The sequence below is a fragment of the Dermacentor silvarum genome, chromosome 9 (assembly GCF_013339745.2).
Source record: "Dermacentor silvarum isolate Dsil-2018 chromosome 9, BIME_Dsil_1.4, whole genome shotgun sequence".
NCBI classification, from domain to species: domain Eukaryota; kingdom Metazoa; phylum Arthropoda; class Arachnida; order Ixodida; family Ixodidae; genus Dermacentor; species Dermacentor silvarum.
Genome location: NC_051162.1, coordinates 164,207,132 through 164,219,731, shown reverse-complemented (window position 1 = coordinate 164,219,731; position 12,600 = coordinate 164,207,132). Strand labels below are relative to the sequence as shown.

Genomic DNA, 12,600 nt, shown 5'->3' with positions numbered 1-12,600 from the left:
GGTCATCGAGTGAGATGCATTCATGTTTGCTTGTGCGCGCGTGAAAACATGCTTGTTAATTTAGTCAGAATGCCTAGGCTCAAAAGTTTATACGGCCGATAAAGTTAGCATCCGTACTTCGCATAGCTGTCCACTAATTCGCTATCGCAATCGATGGTTCGCCTTTCGTGCAAAGGTGCGACATTGTTTTGATAATGCACTCACTCACTCACTCACTCACTCACTCACTCACTCACTCACTCACTCACTCACTCACTCACTCACTCACTCACTCAATCGAAATATTCGTTAATCAATGTCAAGCATATTTTTTTCGTAAAAATTGCAGAGCTATATATTTGAAACCTGTTAGAGTCCTGCAAAACACATTGCTATTTTCAGTGTTACAAGCAGTACGTAGACACATATTATAATGCCTGTTGCTAATTACGGCGAACACATATTATAATGCCTGTTGCTAATTAAGGCGAACACACATTATAATGCCTATTGCTAATTAAGGCAAACACACATTATAATGTCTATTGCTAATTAAGGCGAACACATACTGTAAAATAGAAAGGCTGTTTTTCCGCTATATATCCAAAGCCCTTTCTACTTCTTTACATTACAGTGTTCTATAATTCCGTCGACCACCCTGAAAAAAATTTTTTTTGTATTATAGTGGACCCAGGAACACAAGTATTATAAGTACGTCGGAGGTGACGACATAGATGGCTACCAGTCACTTCAAAATCTTGTCAAGTTTTTGAATGCGACCAATGATAGATACAAATTATTTGATTTGGTATACTTCGTAACAGGGTAAGTGTAAAATATTTGGCAAATGCATCTTTATTTGGGTAATTGTTTCCTACGGATTTCCTACAGATGACGTATTAACAGAAAGCTGCCAGAAAGTCTTCAAGCATCTTTACGAAACTGGTAAAAATAGCAACGTCAAATTCGCGCAATATTGATGCGGGTATATTGAAAGCAGAATAGATGGTACAACTAATTTATGTGGAGCTAGCCAATTAGAGTCAAATTGCTCCATAATTTTGTGCACGTTTGAAATGAAACACTGGTCACACACCTGAATTCGCAATTTTGTCGTATCCACCTGAATTCGCAATTTAGTCGTATCGGTCGAAACTAAAAACGCGGAATAATGAAATGTGCAGAAGTATGAATGGCGTGATAAGATTAAGAAGTGTAGAAAGAAGGTAAGAACAGCTAGCGGTACAGAGACGTGAAAATGTTAATTGCGAGGAGTAGCCTTCGCCCGGCGGTGGACAAAGATAGGTTGGTGATGCTCCGATCCAAGTACAGTATTTCAGAACATTGTGCTTCTCCATGTGATGTAAGAGATATTATACATACACATGTTTGCGAAGAGACTAGGTTTAAAATTTGTAATATCCCGCAAGTATTTTTAGTAATGATGAAGCACAGAACACAGGACGAAATGAAGACGGGGCAGCCTAATGAAGGTGCTCCTAACAGCTGTGGCTGTAGAAACGTACACTCGTCAATAAAAAAAAAAGAAAAAAAAACTCAGAACAACAGATTGACGTTTCGGCGCCCAATACGGGTGCCTTGGCCTTGTTCAGCTGTGTATCGTTGTTATTAACAGGAGCTGTTAACAACTGTGTACCTGGGCCATAGTGGTTAGTCGCGCTTGTGCCATCCGTTTCTTCTTAATTTCGTCGCATGTATTGCGCTTCATCGTAGTCAAGCATGCTTCACCAACTGGCTCCGAACCCACAGTAGTTAATTAGTGGCTTTGGCGTTGGATTGCTAAGCGCGAGGTCGCGCGACTGAATCCCGGACGCAGTGGCCGCATTACGATGGCGGCGAAATGCAATAACGCGGTTTACCATGAATTGGGAGCACGGTAAAGAACCCCACGTCGTCGAAATTATCCGGAATCCCCCACTAAGGTGTGCCCCATAATCTATGAGTGTAACCCATGAATGAATTTAAATAATTTACCTGGCTCCAGAAATACTGCCCTTAAAGGGGCCCTGAACCACTTTTTATCGAAGTGGAGAAATCCATTGGAAGTGGAAATAGGCTATTTACCCGCCGCGGTGGCTCCGTTAGCTAAGGCGTTGCACTGTTGAGCATGAGGTCGCGGGATCGAATCCCGGCCGCGGCGGTCGCATTTCGATTGTGGCAAAATGCACAAGCACCCGTGTGCTTGCGTTGTAGTGCACGTTAAGAACCCTAGGTAATCAAAATTATTCCGGAGCCCTTCATTACGGCGTGCATCATAATCGGAACTGGTTTTGGCACGTAAAACCCCAGAAAGAAGAAAATAGGCTATTTCAGAATCACTTTGCCGCAAAAAGTATTTCAATGCGTTCAGCAGAAGCGGAGTTATTGGCAATCAAATACGGCCTCCGTTGTGCTCCCCTTCCTCCTTCAATGCCTTGCACTGCGAAGGCTACGGCGGAGTGGGGCGGGGCCACAACTCTCCGCCTCCGAAACGTCACCGGGGCGTGCAGTCCTAATTTCATTTTGGACTTCCGATTTTGGTGCCTACGAAGCGCTAAACGTAAGCCAAACGAGGTTGTCCTCTGGGAGCCGCAGTGCGCTTAGCCAGTCGATTCGTGGTGGCATCTCGCGGCGGCCGTGGTGTAGCCGACCGCAGCGACCAATAGCGGCCGCGCATTGGAGTGTGCTTTATTACGAAATAAAGCACCCAGAAAAGAGCGATGATCATGGGGTTTTCGAAACGAGAGTGTTTGAGAGAAAGGTGACTTCGCACTCCGCTTGCGAGCTCTACGGACCGTTCACAACAGCGTATGCCACCCGCGCACTATGGCATTTCACCAAGCCCGAGGGGTGGTGACACGACCACCGGCGAGGGATTGGCGGCAAATTAGATTGATCAACGCGGAAGTGCGCGTACCTCGTCATCAATGATGTGTTTTGACGGTTTTTTTGTTTGTGCGTTTCGTATTGAAACGAAAGCTGTGCTTTGTTCGCTTCACACCTCCGCCTTAAGAGGGAACGAGCCATTGCTCCGGCCCCTGCACTGCCGCCGGGAGCGGCCCACCAGGGCTTTCTTTCGACGCGATGGATGTGAAATATTTCCGGGATCCTAGCCACCGACAGCTTCACTGTAAAATAAGCTGATACTTAATGCCACTAGCTAATGTTTTATATGACAATAGTTTGTCTTCATTGTTTCCAGTGCAACACTTAACAGCGAAGCTGTTTAAGCTGGAGATAGTCCGGATGGTGTACACCCGAATTGTGGGCCGATCCTGGAGGTGGTGCTGAAAGGGTGCAAGCGCAATGGTACATACACCTGTGGAGTGGCGAAGCTTTGTAAGCTCGAGGATGGTCCTTCGAGTGTACGCCGCACAACCTCCCCCTGGCGATGATGTCACCATGCGTTGCCTAGCAACGCTTCGCACCAGTTGCGCTGACCACGCCGAGCCTCGCCACAGCTGCCTGAGCCGTGACGTCATCGCGCGCGCCGCATCGCTTCGCCTTAGCTTTGCCGACACAGCTCACAGAGGGCGCTCAGACATACGCCACTAACCTAGCACAGCAAAACTGGCAACAGTTTTGTTAGTCACTGCGGGGAACGCTGGGAACCTCCCGTACGTGGGCAATCCTGCGGAACCTCATCGACCCCTCTAAATCAAAATCTGAATCTACACGCACCCTGAAGCGTATTGCTCACCTCTTTCCGGGAGACAACGTAGCCCTACTTCTGGCTCTAAGGGACAAATACATCGGCACCAGCACCGCGCCACCCTGCTCTGCGACCTATCAGGGCGAGGAAAATCCGGCACTCGACGCTCCCATCTCCGAAGCCGAGGTGTACGCCGCAGTACGATCGTGCACCCGAAATAGTACGGCTGGAGCGGACAAAATTAACAACGCCATGATCCGCAACCTGAGCAAGGCACAGATCAGGGACCTCACCAAGTAGCTGAACGACTCGCTCAGGGAGAAGAATGAAATTCCCTCCGAGTGGAAACACTCGGAGATCATAGTAATCCCGAAACCGGGCAAGAAGCCGGCAGTGGAAGCTCTACGACCTATATCTCTCACATCGTGCCTGGGCAAGCTCTACGAGCGAGTCGTCCAGACGCGCCTTCAACACTACATAGAAGATAACGACCTTTTTCATCCATCCATGATTGGCTTCCGGTCGGGCCTGTCGACACAAGACGCCTTCCTTCTCCTGAAGGAGGAAGCACTCTCTAACATCCCGAGGGGTGGCGAACACCTCATTATGGCGCTGGATCTAAAAAGCGCGTTTGATAACGTGTCTCACGAGGCAATACTCTCCGAGCTCAGCAATCTCAACTGTGGCGAGCGCACCTTCCAATATGTCAAGACTTTTCTGTCCAACCGAACGGCAACAATAGGAATGGGTGACACGAGATCGGACCCTCAAGACATGCCCAACAAGGGCACACCACAGGGATCGATCATCTCCCCGCTCCTATTCAACGTCGCCATGATCGGCGTCGCAAGGGCTCTGCAGCAGGTTCCGAACATCGGATACACCCTGTATGCGGACGACATTACGATCTGGACAAACACCGGCTCTCTAGCCGAGAAGGAAGACACACTCCAAGCGGCAGCAATCTGCGTCGAAACAGAGGCCATTCGATGCGGACTCCACTGCTCCCCCGACAAATCCGAAGTGATCCGCATACAGGGACATCACTACAAATCGCCAGGCAACCTAAACATCCTCCTACATGGGGTCCCAATCCGGGAGGTACCACCCATCCGGATCCTGGGCCTCTGGCTGCAGAGCGACGGAAAGGCCAACCACACACTCCAACTGCTCAAGACTACAACACAGCAGATCTCTAAGATGATCTGCCGGGTGGCCAGAAACAGAAAAGGCATGCGGGAGGAGGACACGATCCGTTTGGTGCAGGCACTGGTCATCAGCCGCCTTTCCTACGGGCTCCCTTACCTCACCCTGCTCCGAGCAGACTTCAACAAAGCCAATGCGATGATACGCGTAGCCTACAAGAACGCCCTCGGTCTCCCACCGTACACATCCAACGTCAGCTTGGAAGCTTTGGGACTAAATAACACGTTCGAGGAAATTCAGGAGGCGGTCCTCCTGACCCAGAGAGAACGCCTCCTGTCCACAGCAACAGGCCGACACATCCTAAAGCGCATCGGCTACCCGGCGGACCTTGACGCCATCCAGTCGACCACAAACATTCCGACATCGTACCGGGCCAGAGCACACGTGGCCCCGCTCCCAAAAAATATGTCACAATCCCACAACGAAGGCAGAAGAAACGCCCGAGTGGACTACCTCAAACGCACAGTGGGACGGAGCCCGAGGACGGTGTACGTGGACGCCGCCCTATATAAGGATGCATCGAACGCAGCAGCAGCCGTGGTGGTGGACTCTTCTTACGAAGAAGTCTCCAGCATCTCCATCCCGCACTGCACCGTCACAGAAGCGGAAGCTGCGGCGATCGTGCTGGCCGTTCAGTACGGGGACGCGACCAACCGAGAACTTCAAGTAATAACCGACTCCCAAGCGGCGTGTCGGCTCCTTCTTGCAGGCAGAATACCTCAGAAATTAGCTAGATTCACGACTAATCCATTGGCTAGAAATTCATCGCTCAAACATCAGATCACGTGGGCTCCGGGGCAATCGGGGCTGGAGGGTAACGAGGCCGCGGACATGCTAGCTCGAGGTCACACAAACCGAGCGGCCACAATCCTCGATCCCACTACTACCCTCCCCGTACCCGCGGCTTACGGCGCGCGACTTCAACACTTGCGCAAACAACGTCAGCTTTGCCCCCCACCACACAAGGGGCTAAATGCACAGGAAGCACGGGACTGGAGACAGCTCCAGACCAACACCTTCCCCAACTTACACAAATACAGCATTATCTTCTCAGAACACTACAAAGACGCATGCCCATGGTGCAACGAACGACCCACCGCCTACCACGTCACGTGGGGGTGTACAGGCCCCAAACCGCCAGACATATAAACACAATAACCGGAGGAGCAGTGGGAGGCCACTCTGTCCAGCCCCGACCTAGCAACCCACCACGTGACATCCAGGCGAGAGCGGCAGCCAAGGCCACTGGGGTCTTGAAATGAAGACTCCACTCGATGTACATTTTCCTCCGTATTTATTTTCTGTGTGAATAAACGTTTTCTACTACTACTACTGCCGAGCCATGACGTCACCGCGCCGTGCGGAGTTGTTGCCGCGACTGCGCAGAGGCGGAGCTAAGCCGCGACGGCACTGCGTCGACCTACGAGATATATAGCTCCGCGTCGACGCCACGGCGACACAAAAGCCCCGCCGTCTCCGCGCCGAGCACATCGCCGCGAAAATGGGGCGGCCGTAGAAGAGCGTCACTCCCGAAGGAGAGGAAGCGCGGCACGAAAGCAGCCGCGCCGCTACTCGAGAGCGAGTGAGACGACTTCGGTCTGATCCCGAGTATCGCGCCACCGAAGCGGCGGCGAAACGTCAGCAATTCGCATAAGATCCGCAGTTACGAGCCCTTGATACAGAACAAAAGCGTTTGAGCGTCCAGAAGCATCGAAATACTTTAATGACCGAGTGTTCGTTGTTCCTTGGCCTGTCGATGATTCCGGGGTGATCTTGAGCAAAACGTGGCCGAGTGTCGAAGCATAAGCTCGAAAAAACTTGGCCGAACCGAGATATGGCTAGGTGGGGTCGCCAGCTTTGTTGTTTGCCCAGTCTTCGCACCACTAGTGTGAAGCTGCCCCTAATTGTTTTTACAGCGAAGATGCCTATGGCTAAGATCCCGGGATTTTTTCGTGGCATAACGTCGACATAAGTATATCATCATCAATGGCTCATACACCCTATAATGGAATGGCTAATACCCCCGCAAGGCAGAGGCTACAAGCATTCAGCAAAGTGAAGCGAACAGTGCATACATTCCTGGAATCACACATACAACATACAGAACAAAGTACATTTTATTAAAGAACAAGCTCAAAACAAGCATACGAACCACATAACTGATGATAAGGCGCTCATGCGCCTACATGCAATGCGATTAAGCACATAGCGCTCCCCGCATACGTGTCCCGGTAAAGTTAGCTGTTGCGCAAGCTGCCGCGGCGACGGCAGCTTTACTGTAGCATAAGAAGCAGGGAGTGATGTAACTATACTTTCTTACGTAAAAGAAGAAGCCGCTTATCAACTGATTTGCTTTGTGACAGTGCTATGGGAAGGCCACGTGACACCTGAAGAGCAGCATTCATACGAGGCGCAGCGAATTTTTCTTCTCTCTGGTTCACTCTTTGTAGGTGAACGAAGTAGCGGCGCAAGCCAAATAGCAATCCGTCGGATCTTCTCAGGCTAATAATTAGGTAAAGTGCATATGAATGTCACCCCGTGAATAATTTTAGCCTACGTCGCAATGGGTAATCGCTCTAGTTGTCATTTACAGCTTCGCAGTCCCACCACCTTCACAGCGTGGATTGGAGACCATTCATCTATAGAAAAGTCGGAAAGTGCACACTTTGATGTTTTGTCACGCTGCGATTCGTTTTTTTTTCGAATGACTTGCTGAAAAAAAGAACTATGGGCTTGGTGTGCAACGAATGAACTTGCACACTTTCCTGTATTTAGCGTAAAATCACTATTTCATGTAATTTCTTTCCGCCAGGTACGACATGATTATACTACAGAGCTCTAGAAGAGAGGAGAGTCTTGGAGGTGAATATAATTTTGCCATCTTGCGAAGAAATTTCGATAATGCGCTTGTACAAGTGCATCACTTCTATTCAACGGTGGAATTATCGAGTGCTAAACCACTTCTATATACTCGGCAGAAACTTGATTGCGATGAAAAATTTCACAATTTCGTCTTTTACAGGTCAATAGTGCCTTAACTACACTAAAGATACTCAAAAGAGAAAGGCTCTCGTAGAGAAATACTATTTAACTGAAAACCTTCAAGCAATCGTTGGTTACGGTATCACAAAATATCACCAAAGCTGCGAATTGTTTTCATGCAGCTGTTTTGGCGGAGTTGGTGATCTTGAGCTTTCATAATCGCGGAAGAGAAATTCAGGGCTATAGTTGTATGCCAGTGCATGACACCGAGATTTACGGAGCTGGCGTGAGAAATAAAAATCCCCGGCTTAATTGAAACAGTTGAGCAGGCTCATACGAAATACAAATATGCTCTGAAGGATGTATATGTATAGGCGCAGTTGCCGGGCACTCTCCTGCATGCGGCAAGATCCCGGTGGGACGCCAGCGTTTGCCTATAAACTGTGAGTATTGTAGGCGCTTGTTCTAAGAGGATACAATCAAGAAAACGCGCAAGTCCGGATGAGCACCGCGCACAGAAGACGGGGGCTGAATTGGCTGAGGCACATAAGCGAAGGCCCGGCAATTCCAGGATCAAGGTTGCGGACCGTTTCCAATGGAAACCCGGCTGATTCCGCTTCCGCTCTTGTTGACAGACTCACCCAGGATTGGTAGGTTTCAGATGTACAGTGCAAAGCTGTGCTATAAAAATTGTTTCTTTTTTTGTAGGCTACGCATTTGTGGCATCCGTCTGCACTGACCACCGGGTGCAGCTTGGCGAAGACAAGGCAAACACATACAAAGGGATTCGCATCACAGCACACGAAGTGGCGCACACGTAAGCGGCCTCTTTCCCGTTGGAGTTTCAGTATGAGTTAATATATTGTGCCTAATTCTTCCACGTCATATAGATTTATATCGCTCTAATCTGCTGGTAATTTTGACAGATCTTGATGTAGCGCTCAGCCGAACTTAATCCTTTTACGAATGGCTCCGAATGAAGTGACCGTTATTAAAAAGGCCCTCGCGAGCCCCCATTAGAAGAACTGGAAGGTGTAAGTCATTGCTTGTGGAGCGTCTCACCGCGAGAAATTGTAAAATTGTTTCGTTATTCGAGGAGGTAGGACACATTAAATTGTTGCGTTGTCGTGCTGCCAGCAGGCGAGCTTCACTGCCAACATCGGCACTTGCGACACGTAGACACTAGACACTCCTTTGTCTTGACCAGCGTCCGTACGCAAAATTCTTTCCCTACCATCTTCCATACTGTTGCCGAGGGATCACGCCAAGTTTACGTCACGCTTACGTCAGGAACCCCGCCTTCTTTTATTTTTTCTCTTCCTTCTTTTGCTGCGTGGCGTCTTACAATGGCTGAATTGCACGCTATGCGTTAGATGATTGACCGAAGTGTCACTTGCTCCCAAATGGTGACGCTGCAGGCAGTGTTTAATATCAAACAAATTGTGTTTAGCACACAAATTATACATAGCCTTTTGATAAGCGGAGGTGCTGACTTTTTCAATCCATTCGAATCCATTCTATGCGCAAGAAGCGTTTAGTTCCTCATTACAATGCAGCCGCGGAGGCGCGAAGACGAGCTTTCTGGGTTTTTTTTAATTTTCTTTCCCCCCCACGGCCGGCGCTACCGCGGATGCGAGGAGGCGAACGCCTGCTGGTGGTGCTGCAAGGAACTCAGCTGCGCGCGTGCTCCGCTGTGATCGGTTGGCCTATTCGACAAGGGAACAGCCAGGCCGCAGGCACGGTCACCAAACTCCTCAATGTTCGCGATGAAAAGCTTCTCTTTTAAAATTACGGTTGTTGCATTGGAGATGTTTGGTATTTTATATCAAGGTTAAGATTATACCTATGTTTCTGAGGGAATGATTTTATAAGCTGTACAAGGCTCTCACGTATGGGCATCGCACTGGGCAATAGCTGTATGGCGAACTGCCTTCTTGTGGAGCACAGTCAACTTTTGTAAGTTTGCTATTGTAGTAGTACTCCACACCAGGTGGCAATACGCTATATGAGGGGAAAATAAGGTGTTATAAGCAATTTGTTTCGCATTACGTGGTACGATATATTGTTGTCTACAGAGTACCCCGCAAGCCTTATCTAGACATGTCGCAGTAAGCTCTGCTTAATCATTCCAAGTCAAAAAATAATTAGACAACTTCCAAAGTTTTAAGTTTTCTTTTTACTATTCCAATACTTTCAGATTCAAACTGTAGTTTCTGCTCTTCATTGATGTGTATTTCTGACGGGGTGAAAAGGCTGGCCTTTGTTCTTACAGTATTCAGTTTTATGGAGTTGCTCTATTTGGCCAAGTGGTTTGTTTAGTGGAGATACCTGAAAGAGAACTTATATCGCGTGATTTAAGAAAATACTCGTGCCATCTACGTAAAATCTGAAGTAGACGTCTTCAGAAGTATTGGTTATATGACGAATGTAAATAATAAATAATATCGGCCCAAGTTATACATATAATTATATGTAATAAAATCCTAGTTAAAGATTAAAAAAACATTTTCATCATTATACTCACACACAAAAAATTTTTGTCTCCAATGATTCGCGTTTACTTGGCCAATTTGCAGGTTGGGATGCTCGCATGACGGCACGTCTGCTCCTGGTCTCGCGAAAACATTTGTACCCGACTCTTTAGGATGCCCATGGGATGACGGCTACATTATGAGCTACAAGGAAGAAGACAGCAGGAGTATGAAGTTCTCTTCTTGCTGCCAGTACGATATGGCCCGGATGTCATGGTATGTGTCACCATAGGCTATTACGCCAATAGGGCAAAATGGAATGGAACTTGACTACATATAAACAGCATTTTCACTTTGTCGTTGCGGGCTTCTTGATTTGCTCGCTATTGATTTCTTGACTTGCTTGCCTACCACAGCTAATGCGTAGTCTCTTAATGCAGCGTTTTTGGTAATAGCAGTATGCGCTGTAGGAGGGTGATGGGTGCAAAGCAATCATAAAATTTTGTTTTTGCATATATGCTATCATAGAAAGTTACTTTCTCGGAGATAGACCACTGATCAGTCAACCGCGAAACCGGTCATTTTTGCTAGCTGCCAGAACAAAATTTGAAAGGGAAATATCTACGCCTTTTGACTCCTGGGCAGTGTCCACATCAAAATTATGATCCTGCAGAAGCACCCCGAGGACAGACACCCTATAATGCGTTTTCTATTGTGTTAGTCATCCATATCTTCACGTCAACTTTGACGTTGGCGTAGCCGTTTATGTACATAGAAACGCCATTTCCTTCTCGTGCAGCTGACAGAATTGCCTTCCGAATTTACCAATCCAATCTAGTCGCAGATCCGGGTAGCAGGCGTCAGTTGCGACTGAGAAAGTTCATATTTATCGAATTAGCTTTTGGTATTGCACTGGGTGTGTAGTAAGCAAAGTAAAGGATGGCGTGTTTTTCTTTGCACAAAAAAATTAACGTAACCGGATTCACCTTAACAGGAATCTACTATAACTAAAATAACGTGCACGAACGAGAGTTTAAGTATAAAGCCCTACGCTTGCTTTGACGGCACTATGAATTCTGCGATAAGTAGTATAAAAAACTAAGCGTGAAATTATAAAGGAGAAGTATTCCTTACTTTTGAAGGCAAACATTTTTCGTTGCAGGTCATTTGAGGGCTGGTGTTTGCATACGAACGATTCCAAGGTGATGCCCCTCAACTGGCAGAATTCTTACAGACTACCAGGGGAATTTTTGAACAGAGATGTGCAATGCAGACTTACGTACCCAGAGCTCTACAGAACTTACTATATGAGAGTGCGTGTGCATCTGTATTTAAAAAAAATATATTTTTTGAGATACAGACATGGAAATAGCCACCGTTAATGCCTGTGTTCATTTTCTCTTTGCAGAACATGAGGTCCTGGAACTGCATGGTTTATTGCTTTGTACCAGGAGATCAGTATGGAGGAGCTAATCATTACTGGCCTATGTACCTTATAGATGGCAGCCCTTGCGGGCCGCAAAACAGCAGTGTATGAGTTCACTCAGTGATCATTCTTTTCGGATTGAGAATTTCATAGTGAAATTGGCGAACTTTTTTCATCAAGTTTCCCATGATTTGTGTTGTTATTAAGGGCCACATGTGGATTTCGACAATGCAATTTATCTTGGCCTTTTGTTACTAATTCAGCAGCTTTATTATGAAATTCTCATGGGAGAAACAAAAACGGAAAGGAAGTCGCATGTGCATTGGTGCATGCGATATTGGTTCTGTCGTGTGTGTGTGTTGCGTTGTCAGAAAGCAGTTACGCAAGCCAGTAGCTGCACTGGCGACGCCGAGTTGCATGTGTATCTTTTCGCTGTAGCTGTAAAACAGTTTAGTCTGCAGCGTTATGTGTCATGCTTTTGGTTGCTGTATATTTAAGGGTGTTTCCGTGTCTGAACAGTGATACGGCATCCGATTGACACAAAAGGTTTTTAAAAACGATAGTCTTTCTTGGGGAACTTAAACGCTGAAAATTTGGTCTGTCTGTCTGTCTGTCTGTCTGTCACCCGATTCAGCCACCCGGCCAAAGTTGGACCACTTGCTTACCGCCCACACTACTTAAACTGGTATGGCTGTTCAAACTTGTGAACGTTATCGATCACAAAGTAAATATTACGCATATCTGAGGCGCAACATCACTAGGTAAGTATTAGGAGGTGTGTTCCTTTAATAGAAAATACATAGATACGTAACTCTAAAGACCCTAGTTTCTTAAGCTGCGCTGAAAATGCCATGCTATGCGCGCCGACGAACGACGTTCCCCGA

The 12,600-nt window shown here is 47.4% G+C and overlaps 1 protein-coding gene across 1 annotated transcript; it reads left to right on the top strand.

Moving 5' to 3' along the window:
* The first annotated feature begins 676 nt into the window (after positions 1-676).
* On the top strand, positions 677-12,105 carry LOC119464621 (venom metalloproteinase antarease-like TpachMP_B). Its single transcript, XM_037725651.2, has 6 exons — positions 677-804; positions 7,650-7,699; positions 8,528-8,636; positions 10,396-10,566; positions 11,453-11,603; positions 11,699-12,105. The coding sequence occupies exons 2-6, from the start codon at positions 7,657-7,659 to the stop codon at positions 11,825-11,827; spliced, it is 603 nt and encodes a 200-aa protein (XP_037581579.1). The 5' UTR covers positions 677-804; positions 7,650-7,656; the 3' UTR covers positions 11,828-12,105.
* Positions 12,106-12,600: the final 495 nt, after the last annotated feature.